Source organism: Balaenoptera borealis (genome assembly GCF_965194805.1).
Source record: "Balaenoptera borealis genome assembly, chromosome: 6".
NCBI lineage: Eukaryota > Metazoa > Chordata > Mammalia > Artiodactyla > Balaenopteridae > Balaenoptera > Balaenoptera borealis.
Genome location: NC_138863.1, coordinates 58,177,165 through 58,204,546, shown reverse-complemented (window position 1 = coordinate 58,204,546; position 27,382 = coordinate 58,177,165). Strand labels below are relative to the sequence as shown.

At 39.8% G+C, this 27,382-nt stretch overlaps 2 protein-coding genes and 2 long non-coding RNA genes across 9 annotated transcripts in view; 2 read left to right on the top strand and 2 right to left on the bottom strand.

Moving 5' to 3' along the window:
* The window catches only part of ATF2 (activating transcription factor 2), an 82,860-nt gene extending 75,566 nt beyond the window's left edge, over positions 1–7,294 (bottom strand). For 2 of the 6 annotated variants that reach the window (XM_082397715.1, XM_082397713.1), the window contains exon 1: positions 7,140–7,290. The gene's annotated coding sequence lies outside the window, so the exon portion shown is untranslated. Of the gene's footprint in view, positions 1–7,139 lie in introns of all 6 variants that reach the window. The other 4 variants (XM_082397711.1, XM_082397714.1, XM_082397710.1 and 1 more) reach the window with 3 other exon arrangements.
* LOC309631410 overlaps positions 1–27,382 on the top strand; it is a 187,596-nt gene that overhangs the window by 116,055 nt on the left and 44,159 nt on the right. The gene's annotated exons all lie outside the window — the stretch shown is intronic.
* Positions 7,387–10,362, top strand: LOC309631412. The gene is made up of 2 exons (XR_014246252.1): positions 7,387–7,658; positions 7,769–10,362. It is a non-coding gene; the product is annotated as an uncharacterized lncRNA (long non-coding RNA).
* On the bottom strand, positions 19,994–24,042 carry ATP5MC3 (ATP synthase membrane subunit c locus 3). The gene is made up of 5 exons (XM_082397771.1): positions 23,889–24,042; positions 23,590–23,701; positions 22,322–22,399; positions 21,222–21,415; positions 19,994–20,528 (listed from the first exon to the last, which is right to left on the bottom strand). The coding sequence occupies exons 2-5, from the start codon at positions 23,626–23,628 to the stop codon at positions 20,414–20,416; spliced, it is 426 nt and encodes a 141-aa protein (XP_082253897.1). The 5' UTR covers positions 23,629–23,701; positions 23,889–24,042; the 3' UTR covers positions 19,994–20,413.

Below are 27,382 nucleotides of genomic sequence, written 5' to 3'. Positions count from 1 at the left end.
CAGAAGTTTATTTCTCTCACAAGAACACAGGCAGTCGAGAACCATGATCACTGGGAACCCAGGCTCCTTCTGTTTTGTTGTTCTGCCATCCTCAACATGTGGCGTCCTCTTCACGGTTTAAAATAACTGCTCAAGGTCTAGCCATCACATCAAATGGCAGGAAGGAAAATGGGGAGATGACAGATAGCCTCCCTTTAAGGACACTTTTCAGAAATCTTACAGGAAACTTCTATTCTGGCCAGAACTTAAATCACATGGCCATAGCTAGCCAGGAAGCTGAGAAATACATTCTTTATTTCACCATATGCTTAGAAAAAAAAACTGGAGCATCTACAATAAGGAAAAAGAAGAGAATGAATATTGGTGGACAATTAGTTGTTTCTGTCATCATATGCAGCTCATTCTAAAATGTAAGATTGTTGGATACCTTGTAGAGATGTCTTATCAGTCCACTGAAGGGAGCTTTCAAAGGCAGAAACTCCTGCCAGTGGCCAAGGAGCAAGACCAATGTTAATAAGGACTTCTCTAAATATGCAAGACCAATCTGTAGGTGACAGAGTAAGAAGGAAAACTATCTGAAGACCAGAATAACAATACAAGAGTAAAGCAACAACCTAAATAGTTGTAGTTTAGGAAGATAAACTCACTAGGCAGTCCACAAAACTTAGGAATGATTACATGGGACCGTTAGGTAAGTAATGGAGTGCCTAAGGTGAGATTGGGCAAGAACTTGGCAGAAAGTTCAGTTGCCAATTGCATTAGGAAAAAGCAGCGATCCCAGGAACGAGATGTTAAAGGGAAAGTTGACCTTCCCTTACCTGAGGGCTGAGCTCCCATGCATGAGGGCCAAGTATGAACTTGGAGATTTCCTTACTGAACAGACTGTTGAAAAGAAGGGTTGCACTTTACCTTGAATAAGGTTGGCCAAAACAGCCTTAATATGTTTAAAACTTTTGATGCAAATACCAAAAGCTATAAGGACTCTCATTTCAAAATCGGCAACAAAATTGTTTTATATACAGACTGTTCCTTAAAGGAAAAGGGACCAGAACAGGGTATTTAGCTAGACAAATGTGAATTTGGGACTATGAATGGAGCAGCAATTCAAAAGACAAATGGCTCTGTGGGATAACTGTACTTACTACTGAAAATAATCCACATATAAGTGGATCCACGCAGTTCAAACCCATGTTGTTCAAGGATCAACTGTACTTATAGAAGAATGGTGTCAATATCTTGAAAAGCCAGAAATTATACTTCTTTCAACTATCCAAACTCATGAAGAAATATTTTAGGAATCAACTTAGAAATGTGCAAGAGTACACAGTTTATCAAATTTCTTTTCAAGAGTATATATATGAGTGTACTAGGCAGAATGGCCCCCCAAAGATGTCCACACCCCAATCCCTGGAACTTACGAATAGGTTATGTTACATAGCAAAATGGACTTTGCAGATGTAAAAATCATCACAGATTCTAAAATAGGGAGATTATCCTGGGTTATCCAGATGGCCCAATCTAATCACATGAGCCAGTAACAGTGAAGAACTTTCTCTGTCAGAGAGATTTTGGCAGTAGCAGAAGTCAGAGATAAGCATGAGAGAGACTTTACCTGCCATTACTGGAGGGGGCAGCACTGAAAGCATTTCAACTTCTATGAGTGAAGACTAGCCCTGGCTGACAGCAAGGAAAGAGGGACCTCAGTCTTAAAACTGTATGTAGTCAACAATCCAAATGAACTGGGAAGTGGATTCTTCCTCAGAGACTCCAAACAGAAAGAATGCAGCTCTGCTAACATACTGATTTTGGCTTTGTAAGACCCTATGTAGTGGGCCCAGCTGAGCCCACCTGGACTTCTGACAAACAAAAACTATGAGATAAATTTGGGTTGTTTTATGATGCAAAGTATGTAGTGATTTGTGAAACAGGAATAGAAAATAAAGTAAGCAAAAATGCTAATGTACTCAGGAGGATAGGCTTGTAGCCTAAGGAACCACACAGATTCAGAGTTTTCTCTGTGCTCTAATTTCCTTCTCATATCTTGGTAAGTGCCACAAAATGCCAAGAAATGATCCTACAGCTCTCACTAGCAACAGCAATATGGTCATAATAACGAACTTAAACCTAAGAAGTTGAAAACCTGTAGCTATAAGCTAGTAGGAATTCATTCCCCTTTGAGTTTCTAAATTAAGAAAAATTTAAATGGTATGATTTCACTACTATCCTCTCCAGGAAGAAAAAATATACTAGTTTCAGGATTGTCAAAAATAATAATTGAAAATAATACTGTATATGTAAAATATATCAAGTACAGTGCATGGCACTCATATAGTATCTGTTCAGTTTATTAGAAGTTTTACTGTATTTTGACTTTAAATGTACGTTTTCCTAATAATTAATCTAAATCTTACTACCTTCTTTACTGTTAAAGTCAGAAGCTGAGAACTACATAGTTTAACTTTTAGACAGAAGATTTTTACATTAATCTTTAACCCATGAATTTGATGTTATCCCATAAGGTTATTTGGTACATAATGTTTTACTTCATCAATGTAAGGAAGTGAGAAAAATATAAGTTCAGCTTTAATGAGGAAAGCAGCAGTTTTTAATTGTTCCCCACTCACAGGAGACATGACAGATGTTCTTCATACATATCACAACTCCCAAGAATATACCAAAGTTTTGATGAAATTCCTCAAAGTTGATGGGATACATGAAGAGCACCACAGACTTTTCTCAATACTGTATTCATGAAAGTACATTATGAGTGCAGTTGGCCCTCTGGATTCAACAAACCTCAGATCAAAAATATTTGGGGGGAAGAAATTCCAGAAAGTTCCAAAAAGCAAATCTTGTATTTGCCTCCTGACTGGCAACTATTTACATAGCATTTACATTGTATTAGGTATCATAAGTAATGTAGAGACGGTTTAAAGAATACGGGAGGATGTACTTAGTTTATATGCAAATACAATGCCATTTTACATAAGGGACTTGAGCATCAACAGATTTTGGTATCTGCAGAGGATCCTGGAACCGAACCCCACAGATGCCAAGGGATGACTGTATGTGAATAGTGAAATCAGCCCAGTATCTCAAAATATTATTTAATAATATCAGTAGTCCAATTTTTAAGTCAAACTTCATTTTTTCAAGTGAGTCTTGATTATTCCCAGACCTTTAACTCCTAGGTGAATTAAGGTAAGCAAGTTCTTGTTTTATAGTTTAAAATTACAACACAACAACATTAGAAATATATAAATACAAAGAATTTACAGATTAATGGTTATGAATATGAACAGTGCTAATGAAAGTTTTTACTAATAACATCATTTTAGATTTGGTAATCATATCAGTTATAGAAAATAATGTCCATAGCATTATTTTTGCTCAAGGTAGATGTACAAAATGTACCTATTGATCATTGCTTTTCCTCACTAAAAACTTATCTTTGTAAAAGTAAAAAGAATAAATAGAAATAGAAACTCACAGCTCACCAAGAATTACAATAATTCATAATCACCTCTTAGGAGTACATCAATAATAATTTCGCATTATGAAGAGGGCACAAATAAGATACAGATTATGTACAATTCCCATTACAACACTAGTAAGCTTACCTCCCCCCACACCATGCAAAGTACATCAAAATTCAGGTAAATGAAAGAGATATTACCTCAGAAGTAACCCTCAATCCAACATCCACACTTCAACAATCATTAAAACCTATCTTACAATGATAAAAGATACTAGTGACTCTCAACACCATGATTGAGAAATGATGCTGTACTTATATTAAATAATTAGGAAAGAAATCAAAAGAACAAACATTAGAAGTATGATGTTGTAATTTAATCATCTCTTCCACTATAGAGAGGAAGAAATGAAAGGTCTCACAGAAATGTTTATAGTGGGATTGGTGGAGCAGAAGAAAATGACAACTGGATGGCATGCAAATCATAGTATCATGACTTTATCATCTCAAAATGTGGATGTGCTATACTGCATGAGTTTTATATAGAAAAAGTCCCACTTGGGAAGAAGGGATGTATACGGAACAAAAAATACAAGCTATTCTCTCACATGGATTTATGAAAATTCTAAGGTAGTATTATAAGTTCCACCACAAACTGTAAGTTCCTAGGGAAAACTCAACATTATTGCCAAAGCTACCAAATAGATGGCTGCTGTACTGCCTTCAAGCCACACCACATGCATGCCTGTTGGGGTTGTGATGGATTATTATTATTTTTGAATGAACTTTAACAATTATAATTACCATACCATATACTGAGTACTCATTAAGTTCCTGACACTGTTTCAAGCATTGTATATACATTAAATATTTGAATGTTCACAACAAGGCTATGAGTTAAGTATTATCTTTAAAGATAAGGAAACTGAGGCACAGAGAAGTTATATTACTTGCCCAAGGTGACACAGATAATAAGTGGTAGACTCATGACAACCTGATTAGTAACTACCCTAAAACATTGCTTATATACTTACAATGAGCCAGAACATAATACTGAGGAAACAAAAACACAGTCAATTTGGCTGTAACATACATATTCTTTATTTGAAGGGTTACCTATATGGAATGTCATTATTAAGTTTAATAATTCACAAATGTATAGTTCAGAAAGAAGCTCTTACATTAAAACAAACTAGCATAAGACATCCAATGTGTAAACTATGTAAAACTGCAGAAAATTTAAGGATTATTGTTACTAGGATGTCAAAAGTTTCAGTAATCTTTAAGAGAAATAAAATCAGTGAAATGACAGAAAATATGAAATATACAATATCTGTCCCAGCACACAGATCACTGGCAGACAAATAACTACAGACTGATATAGTCAACTAAATAAAACTTCTAAATAATGTCACTTACTCACATTAATAATTCCTAGCTAGGTAATCCTACTTTTTTTAATAAGCGCAACTCCAAAGTTGGTAAAATTATGACAAAGTTGATGCAGTAACATTCTGATGACAGTGTAAACTTGCTCAACTCTTTGGGGAGGCAAAAATTTGGCAACTGTAGAAACATTTATATCCTTTGACCTAGAATCTCATTTGAGATTGGTATCTACAGAAACAATTCAAAATAAAAGATCTATGCACAGAGATGCTTAATTCAATGTTAAAACAGGCAGAAACTTAAAGTTATTTTCCTGTTGGACATTTAAAATTGAGGCAATTTTAGGGACCTCCCTGGTGGCGCAGTGGTTAAGAATCTGCCTGCCAATGCAGGGGACACGGGTTCAAGCCCTGGTCTGAGAAGATCCCACAGGCTGCGGAGCAACTAAGCCCATGTGCCACAACTACTGAGCCCACGTGCCACAACTGCTGAAGCCCGCGCGCCTAGAGCCCACGCTCCGCAACAAAAGAAGCCACCGCAATGAGAAGCCCGCGCCCCGCAACGAAGAGTAGCCCCCGCTCACCACAACTAGAGAAAGCTCGCATGCAGCAACGAAGACCCAACGCAGCCAAAAATAAATAAATAAATAAACAAACAAACACCTATGTTCTAAATTACCACAATATTATAGTTTAAATAATTAAAAACTTAATGGCAGTAGCATCCTCTCAGAACAAGATTAAACATGTCTTAGGAAAGCAGCATACACAGCACTGTAAATTTGGAATATTCTTACAAACTATTTTACAAAGATTAGGATTCAATTATCAATGAACTTAAAGTTCCATTAACTTTTTTGTTTCTTGATCTGAAGAAGGGCATCTCTATTTTTGAACACACTTTGTTCCTGCAGTTTTGAAAACAGTTTTTACAGTGGATTTTTCAAGTCACTGTAACAAATTTAAATTTAATTACAAAATATCATTGCTATTGCACTTGTCGTTCAGGGCACTTAACCCTACTGGGGTGACTTTTTAACAAGCTTCTCACCTTCACAGTTTTGGTACAACAGACCAAGGATATAGGCTTTCAGATTATGCCTAGGAAGACTATTACTGACAGTGGTTATAAATTTCTTCAGATAGGACAAAAAACGTGCTCAGAGGAACAGTTTTTGTTCTGATTTCAAATATATACATTAAATTTATTTACTGTTACTGTCTCCAAAATTTTAAATTCCTAAGAAATTGTAACTTTCACATAATAATTTACGGATTAGTCAATAGGCCTAAGGTCCATCAGGAGTAACCCCTTTTACTCCATCATATTCACAGTAGTTTTGCTCTTGGCCTGACCAGTTTTAAAACTCTTCATTAAGCAAAGACAATTTTATACTACCTAAAGACACAAAAATAGTCCCCATCTCTTCCGTCCTCTGCCTCCTTCTAGCGTCAGTTCAACCAGCGAACACAGAAAACACACTCTCGGCCCTGGTCCCCAGGACATCAATTAAAAAAAAAGCACAGGTGATTTCCCTACAGAACGTTTGCAGTCCACCCAGAAAGGTTAAAAAAAAAAAAAGGGGGGGGAGGAATACCAGAATCAATCTGCACCCGCACCTCAGCCCCGCCCCATCTGGAAAAAGAGGGGGGTGGCGGGAGTGTGAAGGGGCAGAAAGGACAGAAAAGGCCGAGACTTCCAGCTCCCAGGTTCTGCATACCATTTGTTCCATCAGCTCCCACCGCGGCCAGAGACCCTGACCCTGTTTTCAGCCGCGCCTCCTGATCCTCCCCCTCGCCACCATCACATACAGTCCCCAACCACTGAGTGGGGAGACCAGAGCCGGCCCTCTTCCTGTTCAACCCAAGGACTGAAGGGGGCTCTCCCTGCACCCTCGGCAAATCCGACGTGTGCCCCAGGGATCTCCGAACTGACCAGACAAGGGGACGATATATCAGGGGGAGGGGTCTAAGAGGAGCCGTTATTCCTTTTTCCTCTTCAGGAAAGCGCGCGAGCGGGGAGGGGCCGGAACAACAAATGCCAGTTACCTAACGGTCCGGCCTGGCCCGCCGGGCTCCCTAAGCCGACGCCGCGCGGGCCGCTAAAGCTGCAGCACAGCCACAGCCGCCCCGAGGGCTAGGCACGGGCAGGAGCGCCCGAGGTGATGGGAAGCGGGGGGTGGGGACTATGGTGAGCGACGTCGCCATGTTAGTGCCTTCTTTCTCCGTATCCCTACAGTCTCCAGTCCTGCGGCCCTCTCCTCATCACTACTCACCTTTCCAGGTCACTAGTTCATGCTTCTTTCGGTCGCTGGGGAGACCCGAGCTCAGCGGTGTTTACAAACCACCCCTGGAGGAAAGGACTGAACCGCACTTTAAAGGCCACGGGCTCCCACAGGCTTCCGTCCTCTCTCGCGAGATCGGACTGACAACCCTTCTCTCCGCCCCACTCCCGGCATCCCTCCTTTCTTCTCGCGCCCCTCCCATCCACGCACACGCCCCTTCTTGCCTTCCTTCAGACAGAGCGCCTCCGGATCAGGCGGTTCAGTCAGGCTTAAGGAAGCGGGCGGGAACCAAAGAATACTCGGGCGCTGGTTATTGGGTACAGAACCCGAAGGGCGGGAAGCAGTTCTGGAGGGGGCGGGACCAGAGAGTTAGAAGAGTGGAGTTTCTGTACCCGGGAGCTGCGGAAGGCTGTGATTGGCAGCCGGCTGGAGGTGGGCGCGAGTGTAGGGCGCTGGAGCAGGTGGATGTTGAGGTCGCGTGAGGAGGTTGATGGTGTGCAGGGAGGAAAGGTGAACTCTGGGAAGGCTGCGGGTGGCGGGAGAGAAAGCAGGAGGAATCCTCTGAGCCCATCTCCGGTAACCTGGTATTTCCGTTGCTGTCACTTCCCGGCCCTTGGTAGGAAGGAGGGTAAAGCGCAGGGAGGCGCGCACCGAAACCCACCTTCCGGCTGCACTGAAGCCTGAGAAGGAGAGCTTCGGTTTAGAAGACGCGGAGTTTGCTGGAAATTACCCCCTAAGCCCCCTACGCGCCTGAAACGGGGAAGCAAGATGTCAGTTCCGAAATAAATGAAAAAGCCTTTACCATGAATGGCGTTTGTTCGAATTTTACTAAGCTGTAGCTGGAACTGATTCCTCAGGCTCTTAGCGCCCAGTACAGTGTATGATGTTAGCATATAATTATGTTCTAAGTAACTTACTAAAAGGAAATACAGTGCCTTCCACTATATCTCCCTAACTTAAAATAGTGCAAGAGAAAAATCCTCCATATTATGGTGTATCCTATTTTATCAATTTTCCTTTACTTAGTAGTTATAGATAAAAATATATCAATTTTAGTAGAGATAATTCCAAACCTTTAAAACATCAACAACTCCGTATTAACACTTAAGAGAGGACCAAAGGACACCAAATTAATACGAAGTAGAAATAGCACTCTTTCCATAATACTATCCTACTGCTTAATAGGCCGATGCAATGCCTAGGAAATATTTGTCAAGCTTTGAAAGTAGCTGTTTAAAAAGAAGGGGGAGGGAGGTAATCATTTGATTAACATAAAGGACAAAAAAGACTATTTATTGCTCTTCAGTTGACACAGATACATTCCTACAAAGAGAAGTGCTGAAAATATTTCTTAATGTTGCTCTATGATTCTCTTTACAACTTAAATGTTTCAAATGTTAAAGGTAGGGATATTGATTTTTCAATAAATACACCCTAGCACCCTTGAAAAGTATGATGGGGACCCTGCGAAAATTTGCATTAATTATTTTTTTAAAAAGCACGTTTTTTTCAGTGCCTTGTTTTCCACTTATTAAGTGATGATTTCTAGTCTATAGCAAAATTATGTATTAAGTTTACATATGAACATTAAATGCACTCAAACATTATCTCCAAACTCAAATGAAACTGAAATTGTTGGAAGATTGTGGGGCATAGTATTTGAGAGTTAATGAACCTGCAGTTCAATAATGGTATCTGGCGTAAAAGTGACATTGTAATGGCACTGGACCTTTTAGCAGGTTTCTGGCCTCTATACATGTATGTGAGCCAACTCACCCCTCTTTTAAAACTAATTTCATTACCCAAGAGACCTGAAAGAAGCCAAATTATTGACGCTGTTTATGTCTCAAGTTAAAATGAAAGTACCATCTCTACATTAGTAACATTGTAGTAGTGTTAGTGTAGTGTAGCACTGATTATTAAAACCTCAGCAGTTCAGATTACTGATGATGAACATGGTGATGGACAAAATGTGCGACTGACAGATCACAAATTGTTAGGTCTAGAATATATTCACTAAAATGACACTTCTCTCCGTCCCCCAAAATGTCTAATGTGAGCAAGTGAGTTATAAATGTTATGGCATTTCAAAGTAGATAGACTTTTTAAAACAATTATTTTCCATTCACTTATATCAAAAAATTGAAATTCTCTTCTCCAGTTTGATTCATTTTCAATTGGCAGTAGGTTTGGTTTTAAATTTCTCCTCCTCATCCCTACTTCTCCAGTCCATTGACAAGCAGATAATTATCTACATAATGAGTTAGAACATGTTATTTTTAAAAAAGTCTTTTGGGAGTCCTTTTAGACAAGAGAATAATCATTTAGTAATACAAATGGTGCTCTGATCGGTTGTGAGAATGTAGTTTTGCTAATTTTCTAAAGAGAAAGTATACCAAGGATGAAAAAATATAAAGGAGGTCAGAGGGAAAAATAGGTGAAATGGATGCAGATCTGTTATATATACATGTAGGCAGCCTGGCATAGCAAAGTGACTCACTTTATCTACATACTTCTAGTTCCACAACAGTTCCTTCACTATAGCTTTTCTTCTACAAATGGAGAAAACATTCAGTGTAGACAAAATGAACGTAGTCAATATTTTCAGTTCTGATCCTGTGAACATAATTATAAGCTCACTGTTTATGCATATCCTCATAAAAGGCTTTGCTTTTCAATTTTTTTCTCACTTCCTCATTCCTCCATGTCCCCAACAGCCCTAAAGTTCTCTACAATCTTCTTTTTACAAATGCAGGAAAATTCTGGACTGCTTCTTTGCCTGTCTTATTGTTCCACACATGTATCTACCCAACTTACTCCTAAGAAAATTAGTGAGGATCTGGTGAACCACCTTTAAGAACCCATCATGAATTCTGAATAAAACTGGTATTCCTTAGATACAAAGACAAGCTATTTTAAGAAAACTCAGGACTTCCCTCATGGCGCAGTGGTTGGGAATCCGCCTGCCAATGCAGGGGACATGGGTTTGAGCCCTGGTCCGGGAAGATCCCACATGCTGCAGAGTAACTAAGCCCATACGCCACAACTACTGAGCCTGCGTGCCACAGCTACTGAAGCCCATGCTTTGCAACAAAGAGAAGCCCGCGCACCGCGTCAAAGAGAAGCCCTGGCTCGCCGCAACTAGAGAGAAAGCCCGCGTGCAGCAACGAAGACCCAACGCAGCCAAAAATAAATAAATTTTAAAAAAACCTCATTTCTGTCAAAAAAAAAGTCCATTACTAAATACCACAAGAAACAATGGTGGCCTCTAAATGCTCTCAAAGCCTTCCCAATGCCACAGAATGGGGTATTTCCACCTTGTTTAGAAGTATTATGTGGTTGTCAATCTGTTATTGCTCATAAGGATGCTACTAAAACTCTGCTAAATATATATATATATAGGAAAAGAGAGTGCAAAGGGAAGATTTAATTTATAAGACATAGTTTCTGTTTGTCTGTAGCTAAACAAAACATAGCATAGTCCAGGGCCTCCCTTATGTCTTCCTTGGACTATATTTTCACAGCTATCCTCAAGATGCAACTCAGTACAGCTGGGATTTTCCCAGTGGGATCAGGAAGGGTGTATGTATGTGTGTCTGTGTGGTGTGAAGGGGGTGGAGGAAGCAGGACATGATTATCCACCCACCTGATATCTGAGATGAGGACAGCATGGCCAGAGACATTTTAGTTGACTTTTTGGTAGCTTCTATTTCATGGCAGATCTTCTCTCCCTCCCTATGACAGCCAGGGTTTTCTTGCATATTGATGAAATGACCTGTAATAAGTTACTTCTCAGTACCCGTCCTCACTATGGAAATTTCCATTCTGAACATTTCAAGTGCAAGGAAGACCACTGTCCACCTCCTACCCCCAATCTTTGGTTTCTCAAAAGAATTTATAATTAACTGTGTGTGGCATTGTGGGGAAAAACTAGAGGGCTGTATTTATCTTCAAATTACACCAGTAAGCTTATGCCAGCTTCAATGACAGCCCAAAGAGAGAGAATGGAATTTAAGGGCCTTGTTTTTGTCCCTCATCTCAATGCCTTCTCTTCTCTCTCTCTCATCCCACTCCTTATAAAGAGGGCTTGTCATCATTCTAGTCTGTTTTCCACACACTATTGAATTATCAGTAAAAATAGATAGAACCACTCCCAGAATAGACTTTTATCTGTCATTTGTGTCTACCCTTCATGACTCCCCACAACTAGTTTATTTGTCAACCTAAGGCCCAAATAATACCAAAGCTGTGAATTCCTTATCTGCCAGAAACCAAGGAATGTCTAGTCATATGGACCCTCCTGGGCCCTTAGACTAATACCTAGCTCTTTCCAGTTACCTTCTTACCTTAGACACAGCCTCATAGGTTAACTGTCAACCAAATGCTCTGTCTCTATAGTTCATTATTCATAGTGTCAGTATTTATTGAGCATGAACATGCCAGGCACTGTTCCTGGCCCTGTGACTACAACAATAAAGACAAAGTCCTCTAAGGAGATCCTCATGGTGGGAGGAGGGCATGACACAATACATATATAAATACTAAGATAATTTAAATAGTGGTAAGTGCTATGGAGAAAATAGAGCAGGAGTGTGATAACATGCAGTATTATAAGCGTACTCCTTTGATACAACTTTAGAGGACTTCAGAGCTACAGACATTTTAGATATCTCTAGAGAAGTAGGTAAATGCTTTGAACTGCCCTTTAGATACAAGTCTTAAGGGAATAATACTGAGCGGTCCAGCATCTGAGAGACTCAGCCAACCTATGCAGCCTATGCTTTGAGGAAGCAAATCCTGGGACTCTTCTATAAGAGGAGCAGATCCTGGAATTTCCAGGGCTGGGAAGTGCTGACTAAATGATTTTTTAAAAAAGCAGCCACTGACAACAACCACGAGTCCTCTTAGGAGTTTCTGCCAAGATCAGTTGTAGGATGCTAGCTCATGCTACTAGGCGGAACAATCAGGAGCCCTTGGATTTACAAGTCCCTGTTGATCTTAGGTCAATTCCTCTCTCCAAAATTTAAGCTCCTTTGAGAAAGAAGCTCTAAGTTACAAAACATATAAGAGGAGATAGAGTACTTACATCATTTGGGAGAAAGAAGTACAGATTCTTGCCAGGAACCTGTGCCAATTTTTAGAGATTATAAACAGATTGATAGCCAAAAGGATATGACCTAGGGAGACAGGTTACCCTCAATTTACAAAATTGACATTTCTATAGATTTGTAAGTGAGATGTGTATTGCAGCCTGTTTTCTCACTGACAGATTTAGACCAGTGGTTCTCAAACTTTTTGACTTTGGGACCCTACACCTCATAACAACATCTTAACATAAGTAACACTTTGGGGAAAAATAATTATATTTTCTAAAACAAAAATAGAAGAATGACATTGTTTTCGTTTTTGCAAATCATTATGTCATGCCTTAGTAGAAGATAGTTGCATTATTGTATCTGCTTCTGCATTTGATCTGCTGCAATATGTTGTTTTCGTTGAAGTGTATGATGAAAATCTAGCCTCCCAGAGCTATGTAAATGGAAAAGGGAGGACCTCATGAACTCCCTGAAAGGCTCTTGGGGCCCTCAGAATTCTCAGACCACACTTTAAGAATCACGGATTAGCAGTACATTGCAATAGGGAGGAGGAAACAAGTCTTCCAATGAACGAGTTGACAGCTTTTTTAAAGATAAGGAGTCTGAGTCATGACACGCTGGAAATCATAGTATTCTGGTAGTACTTCTTTGAGAAGCACTGTAAACTTTGAGTTTTATGTATATACAGATCATCTGGGTTCCTTGTTAAAATTCAGATTCTGATTCAAAAGATCTGATGCGAGGCTACAGAACCTATAGTTCTAACAAGCTCCCAGGTGATGCCAATGGTGCTGATCCATGGACATCACTTTGAGTAGCAATGCTCTCGTAAATTATATATACACATCACCAGAAAACCTACAGGAGAATGCACGAGTAAACTTGCGTGTGTGTGTGTGTGTGAGTGTGTGTGTGAGGGAAGTGTAGGATAGGGATAGGTGGAGGAAAGAGAGAAGTATAAATAAATGCGTGCCATCTACCAATACTTTTTAAAAAACTATTTAAAAGATGCTATTGTTTCTTATAAATCCTATACTATGACAAATTTTCACTACTACTTGTCAACTAGCAAAGCAAGCTAAGGCATAATGTTGCTATGTTTGTTGAGGCAGAGGAGAATGGTATTAGATCTGAAAAAAAGTAATTTTTGCCCCTAATAATGTAAAGGATTGGGCAACTAATTGATGGACTATGTGTTAGAGTCTTTAAGTCCATAGTATTAGCAGTAGAGCAATAGCATGAAATTATGCAATTTATATATGCTCAGCATGTGGAGAATTCAACAACTCATTTATAATTTCATGTGTAGAAATCACATATTTTAAAAGGCTTTGCAGAGGATAGTACTGCAACAATACAAACTTTTCCTTACTTAACGTGCAAAACAAACCATATTGGCTAAAATTATCAAACAGAATTTAAAACTTACAGTAGAAGCATGAGATAGTTTATTTGGTTATTGTTATTTCCCATTTCTCTACAATCTTTCCTTAAACTTAACTTCAAGGACATTAATTTCTACCCAACTTTAGCCGCTTAACAACTTGACCACAAAATTTGGTCATTCCTTGGACCTACCTTACTTCTAAGATCTGAACTCTGAAATTTAAAAAATTTCTTGTCTGGTTTTTGGCGCTTACTGAAATGGATCTTCAACCTTATTGCAACCTCTGAGCCCTTGATCCCTCCCTCTTTTAAAAAAAATTTGATAAAATACACACAAAATTTACCATCTTAACCATTTTAAGTGTACATTTCAGTCATATTATAATAAATATTCATAATGTTGTGCAACCATCACCACCATCCATCTCCATAACTCTTCTCATCTAGTAAACAAAAACTCTATACCCATTAAACTATAGCTGCCTGCCCCCCTCATTTCCCCCACCTCAGGCCCTAGCAACCACAATTCTACCTTTTGTCTCCATGATTTTGACTACTCTTAAGTACCTCATATAAATGAAATCATACAGTGTTTGTCTTTTTGTGACAGGCTTATTTCACTTAGCATAATGTCCTCAGGGTTCATCCACAGTGTAGCATGTGTCAGAATTTCCTTCTTTTTAAGGCTGAAAAATATTCCACTGTATGTGTATACCACATTTTGTTTATCCATTCATCCATCGATGACACTTGGGTTGCCATTTTAGCTATTGTGAATAACGTTGCTACGACTATGGGTGTACAAATATCTCTTCAAGACCTTGCTTTCGATTCTTTTGAGTATATACCCAGAAGTGCAATTGCTGGGTCATATGGTAATTCTATTTCTAATTTTTTGAGGAACACCATACTGTTTTCTACAGCAGCCATACCATTTTACATTCCTACTTACGGTGCACAAGGGTTCCATTTTCTCCATATCAATGCCAAAATTTGTTATTTTCCATTTTTCTTTGATAGTAGCTATTCTAGTGGGTGCTTGATGGTATCTCACTGTAGTTTTGATTTGCATTTCCCTAATGATTAGTGATGTTGAGCATCTTTTCATGTGCTTGTTAGCCATTTGACTATCTTTTTTGGAGAAACGTCTATTCAAGTCCTTTGGTCATTTTTTTTTTTAATTTTTTTTAAATTAATTAATTAATTTATTTATGGCTGTGTTGGGTCTTTGTTTCCGTGCGAGGGCTTTCTCCAGTTGCGGCAAGCGGGGGGCCACTCTTCATCGCGGTGCGCGGGCCTCTCACTATCGCGGCCTCTCTTGTTGCGGAGCACAGGCTCCAGACGCACAGGCTCAGTAGTTGTGGCTCACGGGCCTAGTTGCTCCGCGGCATGTGGGATCTTCCCAGACCAGGGCTCGAACCCGTGTCCCCTGCATTGGCAGGCAGATTCTCAACCACTGCGCCACCAGGGAAGCCCTGGTCATTTTTAAATTGGGTTTTTTTTGTTGTTGTTGCGTTTTAGGAGTACTCTATATGTCTGGATATTAATCCCTTATCAGATATATGATTTACAAATATTCTCTCCCATTCTGTGGATTGCCTTTTTACTCTGTTGATGGTTTTTTTATCGCACAAATTTTAAAAAATTTTCATGATGTCCAATTTATCTATTTTTTTCTTTTGTTGCCTGTGCCTTTGGTGTCATATCCAAGAAATCATTGCCAAATCCAATGTCCTGCAAACTTTGCCCTGTTTTCTTCCAAGAGTTTTATAATTTTAGGTCTTACATTTAAGTCTTTAATCCACTTTGAGTTAATTTTTGTATACAGTGTTAAATAAGGGTCCAGCTTTTTTCTTTTGCATGTGGATAGCCAGTTTTCCCAGTATCATTTGCTGAAAAGACTGTCCTTTCTCCATTGAATGGTCTTAGCATTTTTGTCAAAAATTATTTTACAAAAAAATATTACTCAGCCATAAAAAAGCATGAAATATTGCCTTTTGTAGCAACATTGATGGACCTAGACAATATTATATGTAGTGAAGTCAGACAGAGAAAGACAAGTACTATATGGTATCACTTATATGTGGAATCTAAAAAACAATACAAATGAATCTACATACAAAACAGAAACAGACTCACATAGAAAACAAACTTATGGTTACCAAAGGGGAGAGGGAGGGAAGAAGGGACAAATTAGGAGTACGGGATTAACAGATACAAATTACTGAACATAAAACAGATAAGCAACAAGGATTTACTCTATAGCAGGTGGAATTATATTCAATACTTTGTAATAACCTATAATGGAATATAATCTGAAAAAAATAATTGAATCACTTTGCCGTACACCTGAAACTAACACAATATTGTAAATCAACTATACTATACTAAAAAAAAAAGAGTAAAAAAATTATTTGGCCATATATGCAAGGGTTTATTTCTGGGCTCTCTATTCTATTCTATTGGTCTATTATGTCTATCTTTACGCCAGTACCACCGTTTTGATTACTGTAGCTTTTGTAAGTTTTGAAATCAGAAAGTTCACTTTTCTTTTTTTGACTTTCTCCACATCTTCCTTTAGTTCTTTGATCTTTAAGACAGTTGTTTAAAAGTCTTTGCCTAGTAGATCTGCCATCAGGTCTTCTTCAGGGGCAGATTCTGTTGATCTTTTTTTCCTTTTAATGAACCACACTTTCCTGTTTCTTTGAATATTTTGTGATATTTTTTGTTGAAAACTGTACATTTGAATCTAATAATGTGGGATCCCTGGAAATCAGATTCTCCTCCTTCCCCAAGATTTGAACTTTTTATTATTTTTATTTATTGTTGTAGGCTGTCTCTGTACCAAGGATCAACCTGATGTGTAAACATAAGGTCTTCTCAGGTCTTTTCTGAGCCATGACTTCCCTTGGGCACAAGTGGTCACTGTCCTTACTCCTGCTCTGCACTTCTTTTATTCACATGTACTCCATATCATATACCATGCCTTTCCCCTTTTCAAGCCCACAAGTCTCTCTTCAGGAGTATGCTTCAATCTTGTATTAAAATTCTCTAACAAAACAACATACTAACTTCCCCCAAATCAACTTTTTCCTTGTCATTCCTAAGATAATCATACTAAAAATCAAAGCATGGGCTTTGGAATCAAAGATGACCTGAATTTGGATCCTGACTTTGCCACTAAATGGCTATGTAATTTGGGGAACTGTTTAACTCCTCTGAGCCTTTTTTCTCTGCATCTTGGAAACCAATCCCAATTTTGCATGGTTGTCATGAAAGTTAAATGACATAGTATATGAAGTCCCTAGGATAGGGAATGGCACTTATTTGATGCACATACCCTCTCCTCCTCCAACTGGTTCCCATCAAATCCGACTGATACAACTTTTGTAGACTCTTTTAAAAAAAATACTCATTGCCACCATCCTAGACTGGACCCTCGTTGCCTCTCAGCAAAGCTACTATAGAAACCACTGACCATTACTGGCTCCGGTCTATCCTACACTGCTCTTGTATTAAACTTTCTTGGCTCTAGACCTTCAATGGCTGGCTGTGGTCAAATGAATAAAACCCACACTTTTACATCTAACAAATTACATAATTTGGCCCCAGTTTACCTTTGCAGCCTTATCTTACACTATTTCCCTACCATACCCAGGCAGCTCTGTTTCTCACGAACCTTACCACATGCTATTCACTAGCTAAGATACCCTCTTATTCTGGTCTTTCTTCATTCCACCAGTTCAAGGTTTATATTAATTTGTAGAAAAATAACTCTTCTTCATGTGATTCCATCATTAGAAAACTCTTTCTACTCCCCTGAACATCTTAGTACTTACTGCCACTCTTCTGGAACTCAGCATTCTGAGTTTTAGTTATTTCCATACATGTCTAGTGTTTGGGGCTAGATGACAAGTTTTTCTTTAGTTCAAAAATACACTTCATACTCAAATCTGTATTTTGGTTTAATCCCAAAGGCATTAAAATACCACATTCCTGCAATGAAGAAAGGTAACATGTTACCAAATAAGAAGTATGCCTGGAAATCTGAAATACCTTTAGGTATTCTAAATAAATACAGATGAATTAGCACTCTACCACTCTTGGGTGCTCTTGTCTCTTGGAGTTTTTAAACAGGCCAAACTTAGCAACATGGAAAACTCATTTGGTCTTCAATGCGAAAACATCTTTATTGGCCTCTGTTCAGAAACTAAGAAGTTAGTGAAAAGCATACACCATTAATATTTGCTTATAAGGCTGGTAGTACTTGCTGCAAAAATGGCATACAATAAACATTTCTGCTGTCAAATAGATGTATTCTAGTGATGTACTTTCAATGTCAGAAACTTGTTACTCCAAGTAAGGTAAAATCGCCTGTGGTTATACTTCTAAGTTATATTGATTTTCTAAAGAATTTTTTTCCTCAGTAACTTGGAAGCCAGGCAGCCACAGCACAATTTCCTTTTCATTCTCAGGGGATTTCCTCAGCTAAGGGCATGTCTTATAAGAAACCTGTTCCAGAATCAATGTTTCAGGCCTCTTTAAACACCAAACCAGCACTAAGCAGGTTTTTTGTTTGTTTGGCCTAAAATGAACTTGTAACAGAGGACTGGTTAATCTAAGTATTTCCCTAGGACTTAAAAAATTTCATGTGATTTTACACTATGGACTTTGTGTTAATTGTACAGTACTTCTTCGTAAACTGTAGTAAGATATGTATTTTCTTTTAACCATTTTAAAGTGTACAATTCAGTGGCATTCAGTACATTCACAATGTTGTACAACCATCACCAGAACACCGGTTACCCCAAAAGGAACTCCCACACCTATTAAGCAGTTACTTCCCAATCTCTACTCCCACTAGCCTTTAGTAACCACTAACCTGCTGTCTCTATGGACTTTTTTTCTTTTTTTGGTGGCACTGCGCAGCTTGTGGGATTTTAGTTTCCCAACCAGGGATTGAACCTGGGTCCTCGGCGGTGAGAGCACGCAGTCCTAACCACTGGACCACCAAGGAATTCCCCTGTCTCTACGGATTTGCGTATTCTGAATATTTCATGTAAATATTCAGCCTTTTGTGCTTGGCTTCTTTCACTTAGCATGTTTTCAAGGTTCACTCATGTTGTAACGGTCATCAGTGCCTCATTTCTTTTCTATGGCTGAATAATATTCCATTATATGGATATACCACATTTTATCATCAGTTTATCCAAACATCAATTTGGTTGTCTTTACCTTTTGGCTATTGTGAATAGTGCTGCTATGAACATCTGTATATAGTTTTTGTTTGAATGCCTGTAATTCTTTTGGGTATATACCAAGCTGTGGAATTGCTGGGTCATATAATACATGTAATACTTCTTTACATTGCTAAATTCAAATACTGAGTAGTACTATTTAAGAAAATAGTGAAGGTTCCAGGACATTATGTAACATAGACTAGGTGATTAACCAACCAGAAAGTGGTAGTAGCTCTAGCTCTTTACTGTTTTTGACACTTTTATAGAGAGTGGGAAGGATACAGATAAGTTAGTGATTCTCAAATAATGTGCACAAAAATTACCTGAGAAACCTTTTTAAAAATGCAGATGGCTGAGTTTCAAGGCCAAAGACTCTAATTCAGTAGGTCTGGAGCCTAGGGATTTATAGACATCCTAGGTGATTCTGATGGAGATGGGTCTTCCCACTGCACTTTGACAAACCCTTGTAGCTGATGGCTCTTTCTCAACTGAAATCAAATTAGGCAGAAGGGATTAAAGGAGTAAAATGAAGCTTTCCAACAGTCATCCTAACCTTTTATAGAACCCCTGAAACTGTGATGACAAATGATGTAATGGTACAATATATTTGCTAGGGGTAAAGCTCAGTCTTTCTATAGCAGCACCCCTTTCTTCATTTTAATAGGCAAAATTTGACCAATAAGCAACTCGTAGTATTATAAACAGAATACTATTGAACCAATTGTCATTCCCAAGACTCCTATTATAAACATTTGTTGGTATCAAAGATAAGCAATGCTTTAGCAACTTTTGGCTTTAAATTTAAATTCAGTTTACTTTTTGATATTTGGTTTTTAATGAGAGCCTTGTTTAAGCAAGAAACTAGCTGCTAGTTAGACTGAGTTTCTTCTTAGAAGACAGATAAGATTCACTATAGACACACAACTGCTTAACGTGAGATCTACTGAAAAGTAAAAATCACCTCCCTAAGCCCAACACCCATTTAATAAGGCTTCAATTCCTAAAAACCCAACATGATTTATTTTTTGATCCAGCTGTGTAAGACCAGCCAGGTTAGTCCTGGAAGGTGATTCTACTTCCAAGTATTGTAATTCACATTAGCCCTTAAAAACACAAAACCATCTTGAGTAATTAATATCTTGATTTAATTAATCATATTTCATAGAAGCTCAAAGCACTCAAACATTCCCCCTTTACATGAATAAACAAAAGTCCTATAATTTACAATGTTCAGAACACTGTATAAAAGAATTCCCATAAAAATTACATTAGGATCTTTTCCATCACCAGGGCAACTGCAGTAGTTTCCTCTGACTTGTACAGCCTCTGCCTGAATACATGTTCTTCTTTGTGATGATCTAAATTTAAATTTAGGTAAGTACAAATCACAGCAAAAATTAAAGTTTTCATCTTTAATGAAATGACTTTGGAAATAACGTACATTTTCATGACACCAATGCTACAGGTTTTGGAGTCACAGTAAGATACACAGAATTACATCCGTAATTAACATGAATGCCAACATTTCAAGCAGTAATTTCTGTTACATGGCAAACAAAATCAAGAAAGCAACCATCAAACAAAAGAGACCCATAGCTTCAGACAAGGCAAATCCCAGGATAGCATATGAGAACAGCTGCTGTTTCAGCGAAGGGTTTCTAAAAGAGACAACACATATCATTGTTACTTTGAAATATTATTTGAATTTTAACATGGTTGGTAAATGTTCAAGAACCAGATTACTAGCGTGAGGATCTTTGTAAATTGGAAAGTACCGGAACAGTGTTTTGCCTAGATCTCTTTTGGTTCTGCCTTTGACATTCCTTTCTCCTCATTCCTAATCATATGGGGAGACGGAGACTCTGTCTCTCTATATCAATATAAATGGTTAGTCTTCATCCATTTTGAGGGATTCTGACATTCTTCTTATCCCCATGAAAGTATGTTCTATACTTTTTAAGATTTGATAGTTTAAAAATAAGGTCTTAAATAATAAAATGGAAGCTGATATTTTTAAAGCATGAGCTCTCTTAATTATATTCCCACTACAACTTAAAAATTAAAGAGTGCAGACTCTGAAGTCAAAGTGAGTTAAAATTTATTTTCTGACACTGGCTTTGACTTTGGGCAAGCAGTATAACCTCTGTGTCCCTAGTCCTTCACAGGTAAACGAGTGTTTCTCCAAGGCGTGTTGGGAGCAGTGAGATAATTGCATGCAAAGACCTCAAAATATAATACAAGACACAGACAAGCACTTAATACAAAGTAGCTATGATTATTTCACTAGTTTTCTAAGTTTCCAATTATTTCAAGCATGTTTTTAAACTAGTTTATTCGGCAAAAGGAATTACCTGGCGTAACCAATGATGAGGCTGCCGAAGACTGTGCCAATACCAGCACCAGAACCGGCCACTCCTACTGTTGCAGCACCTGCACCTATAAATTTGGCCGCAGTATCAATGTCTCTGCTGACTGCACTGGTCTGGAACTCCCTTTGGATTAACTGAGACACACCATTCTGGGCCCCATTAAATACCGCAGAGCTCTAGAGAACAGGAAATAAAGGCAAAGGTCAAATCAGCAATCATAGTTAGCTATTTTAATTACCGTACTGTCAAAATGATAACCACTTCTCTATTTTTGTAGCTGAGTTTGAATAGGAGGTGGTGTGGCACAACAGAAAAATCTGGGGCTTAGAATAATTCCCATCTTGCAGAATAGGAACAGCAATATCTACACCGCATAAGGTTTTTGAAAATTAAGAAACAGTGTACGTGCATATGCTTTTTATTTTTAATTAATTAATTAATTTATTTTTGGCTGCATTGGGTCTTCGTTGCTGCACGCGGGCTTCCTCTAGTTGCGGCGAGAAACTAGCAGAGAAGAGTAGCAGGGGCTACTCTTCGTTGCAGTGAGCGGGCTTCTCATTGCAGTGACTTCTCTTGTTGCAGAGCACGGGCTCTAGGTGCGCGGGCTTCAGTAGTTGTGGCACGTGGGGTCAGTAGTTATGGCTTGTGGGCTCTAGAGTGCAGGCTCAGTAGTTGTGGCGCATGGGCTTAGTTGCTCCACGGCATGTGGGATCAGGGCTCGAACCCGTGTCCCCTGCATTGGCAGGCGGATTCTTAACCACTGCGCCACCAGGGAAGCCCTGCATGTGCTTTTTAATAGAGTAGGCTGTTCAGTAACTGTTGCTATCATAATCTTAAATACAGGCAACTCAAAACCATATACTTAAGTATATATACTGACTATATTTCTTAGCCAATTCAGGTGGGTAAGTTTTGGATACAGAAGTTTCTTTCATTGGCTCATTCTCTGCAAATTTTTTGGATGAAAGGGTGGAAAGGACGGCCTCAAACCACTCATTAATGAGGTTTTTCCCCTTCACTTTAATCGAAACCATAAGGCTTATCTGGTAGTGTTACTTAATTTCTATTATTACTATATTTACCTCTCCAGTCCTAGCCTCCGGTCGAGATAACACTGATGCAGAAATTGGTCTGTATGCAACTCTGGATCCAGCTCGGATCTGTTAATGAAAAAAGATTCCATGTATTAAGTAAAAATACAGATAAGACTTCAAGGACCCTTTTACACCATGAATTCTAAAAAGGCAAGCTGCAAAAATGAGTCAGAAAAATTATGACTTTTCTCTATTGATTATCTTGTCTGTTTGGTCATTTTTCAAGGCACGAAGCTATTTTAATAAAGTTGTTAATGCAATTTTAAAGCTTACTTCATAACGTATTTGTGATATTCTGAACAAAACTTCTGAGAACAATTAGTTAAAAAGAATAAGTATTGCTTTTAAAATTTCAATTATTGTAGCGCCACAATTCAGATCAGAAAACCAGCAATAAAGACCCCACATTCTTTGGTAAGTTTAAGTGGATCAACAAGTAGGTACAATAGCACTATAAACAGCGTGTCATTTTAAATAGCCCATTAGTTAACATGAGCTTCCGCTATTTCTAGGATATTCCTATATGTCCATTAATCATAGAATTAAAAAGCAGTTTAAGCAATTCCACATCAGTGGAAGAACAACCGTTGAAATACTCTGACCATAAGGGCACGTTCCAGTCAACCTTCTCCGCCCTTGAGTGTCCACTAAATTAAGGTCACAGAAAATCCCTTCACAACCAAGACCTGATTCTCTTAAGACAAACCCCCGAGATCTTCACTTCACCAAAAGTGTCCAAAATGGTTTTGGAAATAACATCCCAGAAGCAGGAGAGATTTTCGGGTCTTGCACCAGCCGCCTCCGCCCACACAGGGTGAGGCAAGTCCCTCCCTCTGCAGCAGCGAGACTGACCTACAGATCAGCAAGTGAGAGTGCAGCCGCGACGCTAGGCCTCGGAGGCCCCCTCCACCCTCCACTGCCCCCCAACCCTCGCGTGGCCGCGATCCAACGGGGTGTCGGAGGAGGTGGGGTGGGGGGCCGCTCCGGAACGAGGGGCAAGGAGGGTTTGACCTACACCGAGCTGGGCCTGACAGCTAGGCCTCGGCGGCTCTCCACCCCCCGAGTGGAGGGGAGGAGCGGAGTGAGAAGCCCCAGGAAGAGGAGGAAAGGGAGAAAAGGACACAGAGGTTAAGGGGCTAGGGAGAGCTGTCCCGAGAGGGCGGTGTGTCCTGCCCCGAGGTGACCCGTTCAACAACGTGGACGCCCGGGCCAAGTGGTCGGGGCCTCGAGCCCCCGGCCCAGCCTGGGCTACGCACCAGAGCTGGGGTGCAGGCGAGCTTGGCGCAGGCGAACATCTTGCACTCTTCGGGGCGGCGCGGCTGGAGGACTTGGGTGACAGGCGACTAGGGCTCCTCTCCCGCTTCCTCTCTGCGGAGGCAAAGAGGCTTAAGGTCAAGTGTCCTCCGAGGGCCCATCCTTCCACCCAGGTCCCGCGGGCTCCCGTGCACGCGGTCAGCTCGGGCCCCGCGCCAAGCGAGGCGACAGCAGAATGAATGGGTCCCTCCTGGGCGCGGCTCCACCTCAGCCAGGTCCGGCTCCCGCGCCCTCCGCTTACCTTCCCAGGAGGTGGCAGCGGCCGAGTCAGCAGAGGTCGAAGGAATGGGGCTGGGCGCGCAGGCGCGGTCCGGCTCTTATCCGCGCCGCGGCACCCGGATGCAGAAGGCGGGGAATCGGGTGCAGCTGGGAAGACGCTCAAGGTCACTTTGTAACAACTTTATTGGTAACCAGTCGGGAAAGGCAGCTACAGCCGACCGGAGACGGACTGAACGAGCAGAGGGTGGCGGAGAGACAAAAAGAAGAAATAAAGACCAGCCCAGGCAGAGAGAACCGAACAAGTTGTTTCGCCTTTGATCTAGGCTCGTCGGAGGATAGTGGGACTTTGTCTTTCAGTTGATGCTTAATGAGATTTGGCCTTTTATCAGTTGCTAGGTCTCTTTCATAGAGGAGCTCCCTTCCTGGTCATTCTCCTCTGTGAAATGGGACTCTGTGTGGGGAAACGGTTCATTCTCTGCTTGGCAGAAGCAATTAGGGTTACCAGCAAAGTGAAAATGCATTTCTTTAAAGGAATCTGGAAAAGGGTTCCAGAGTCTGGAATAATCTTTTGGGTGAAAGTGGGCCTGACCTACTGGAACAAAGGAATAAGCAAATGAATAGATCTAAGAGCTTCGTGACTTGGGCACAAAATTGCCTCTTGGTAAAGTGAGGCAGGTCGGTTTTTCTTCCAGCCCCATGGTTGGGAGAATTAAGGGTTGTCAATGTTTTTTCATGTAGGGCCAGGGACTAAATAAAGTCTGAGTATTTTCAAAACTGACCCAACTTTAACACTTGTTTTCGGTAACTTTGGACTTCAGATGAATACAGAAACGTCTCAGAAAAATGGCTCTTTCTGGACTTCTGTTAAGTCCTTGAATTCTGTAAATCTGACTTAATAGTTCTAACAAGTGGCTATCAGAGGTGATACAAGTCAACATAAAAGATTAAATATCTAGTATGCCCAGCTGATGGGATGGCTGGGGGCTGAAATCCCACCCACTTGGCCTAGAGCCCTGGTACAACATGGACCCAGAGGATCACTTCTTTTTCTAGTTGGCACAAAGGTGCAATATCACCTAGCAGTAATCCTGGGGAGAAGCCCTCAGAACTAAAATTTGAAGAATGAATAAGACTTTGTCACTGATCTAACTTCACAGGCAAATGCTTCAAAATCACATGCGAGCTTATCATTTTAGTTTCAATCTCTTTTTAAAAATTAATTAACTAAAGTTTTATTTTTGGCTGTGTCGGGTCTTAGTTGCAGCACGCGGGATCTTCGTTGCAGCACACAGGCTCCTCTCCAGTTGCAGCGCGCTGGCTCTCTAGTTGAGGCGCGTGGGCTTAGTTGCCCCGTAGCATGTGGGATCTTCCCGGACCAGGGATTAAACCCATATCCCCTGCATTGGAAGGCAGATTCTTAACCACTGGACCACCAGGGAAGTCCCCAGGTTCAATCTTTAGCCCATAAAATAGAGATAATTCATACGTGCAGTTCAAAGAGAAATTATTAGTATATTTTCTCAAGTACTCAGTTCTTGCCTGAAGTATGTGGTAAGATGTCCTGTGATGCTTAAAGGAGAATAAACAATAATGCTCTGTATTAGTCAGAGTTCTCCAGAGAAACAGAACCAGCTGGAAGAAAAACTGGCCTCACTTAGTAGGATCCTACAGGTTCTGTTTCTGTGGAGAACCCTGAGTAGTACAGAGCATTATTGTTTATATATATAGAGAGAGACAGACAGACTGAACGGATGACCATGAGGAACGGGCTTATGTGGTTATAGAAGCTGAGAAGTCCCATGAGCTGATGTCTCCAAGCTGGAGACTCAGGAAAGCTGGTGGTATAATTTAATTGGAATCTGAAGGCCTGAGAACCAAGGAGGCCAATGATATAAATCCCAGTCTGAGAAGATAAGATGGAATGTCCCATACCAAAGCCAGACAAAGATGTCACAAAAAAAGAAAACTACAGGCCAATATCACTGATGAACATAGATGCAAAAATCCTCAACAAAATACTAGCAAACAGAATCCAACAGCATCTTAAAAGGATCATACACCATGATCAAGTGGGGTTTATCCCAGGAATGCAAGGATTCTTCAATATACACAAGTCAATCAATGTGATACACCATATTAACAAACTGAAGGAGAAAAACCATACGATCATCTCAATAGATGCAGAAAAAGCTTTCGACAAAATTCAACACCCATTTATGATAAAAACCCTCCAGAAAGTAGGCATAGAGGGAACTTACCTCAACATAATAAAGGCCATATATGACAAACCCACAGCCAACATCGTTCTCAATGGTGAAAAACTGAAAGCATTTCCTCTAAGATCAGGAATAAGACAAGGTTGTCCACTCTCACCACTAATATTCAACATAGTTTTGGAAGTTTTAGCTACAGCAATCAGAGAAGAAAAAGAAATAAAAGGAATCCAGATCAGAAAAGAAGAAGAAAAACTGTCACTGTTTGCAGATGACATGATACTATACATAGAGAATCCTAAAGATGCTACCAGAAAACTACTAGAGCTAATCAATGAATTTGGTAAAGTAGCAGGATACAAAATTAATGCACAGAAATCTCTTGCATTCCTATACACTAATGATGAAAAATCTGAAAGAGAAATTAAGGAAACACTCCCATTTATCACTGCAACAAAAAGAATAAAATATCTAGGAATAAATCTACCTAAGGAGACAAAAGACCTGTATGCAGAAAACTGTAAGACACTGATGTAAGAAATTAAAGATGATACAAACAGATGGAGAGATATACCATGTTCTTGGACTGGAAGAATCAACATTGTGAAAATGACTCTACTACCCAAAGCAATCTACAGATTCAATGCAATCCCTATCAAACTACCAATGGCATTTTTCACAGAACTAGAACAAAAAATTTCACAATTTGTATGGAAACACAAAAGACCGTGAATAGCCAAAGAAATCTTGAGAAAGAAAAACAGAACTGGAGGAATCAGGCTCCCAGACTTCAGACTATACTACAAAGCTACAGTAATCAAGACAGTATGGTACTGGCACAAAAACAGAAATATAGATCAATGGCACAGGATAGAAAGCCTAGAGATAAATCATAGGAACTATAGGAATAGCTACTACCTTTGGCTGAGGAAGAGTGAATAGTAATGAAAAACTTAGAAATTTAGAGGAGAGGACATGGCTGTCACAGGAACTTGCAGTTCACTTGTGGTAAAGAAACTTGCTGAAGGCACGGGCCACAAGTGAACCATGAGGATTGCCGAGATGAACACAACCAGGCCTCTGCTGCAAGCCAATCCACCTGAAGAAGAAAGGAAAGTCCTTCCTCCTTGTCTGGCCTCACAGTGTCTTTCCAGTGCCCTCTATTGGCCAAGCCTAACATTTTGCCAGTTGTCATAGCAGAAATGCCTACTGGGTCCAGTTGTAGAATAGAAACAAGGCATAGAAGGATGGATTTCTAGTGGAGAAGTCATAAGTTACTAACCTGCACAGATGGTAAGATTCT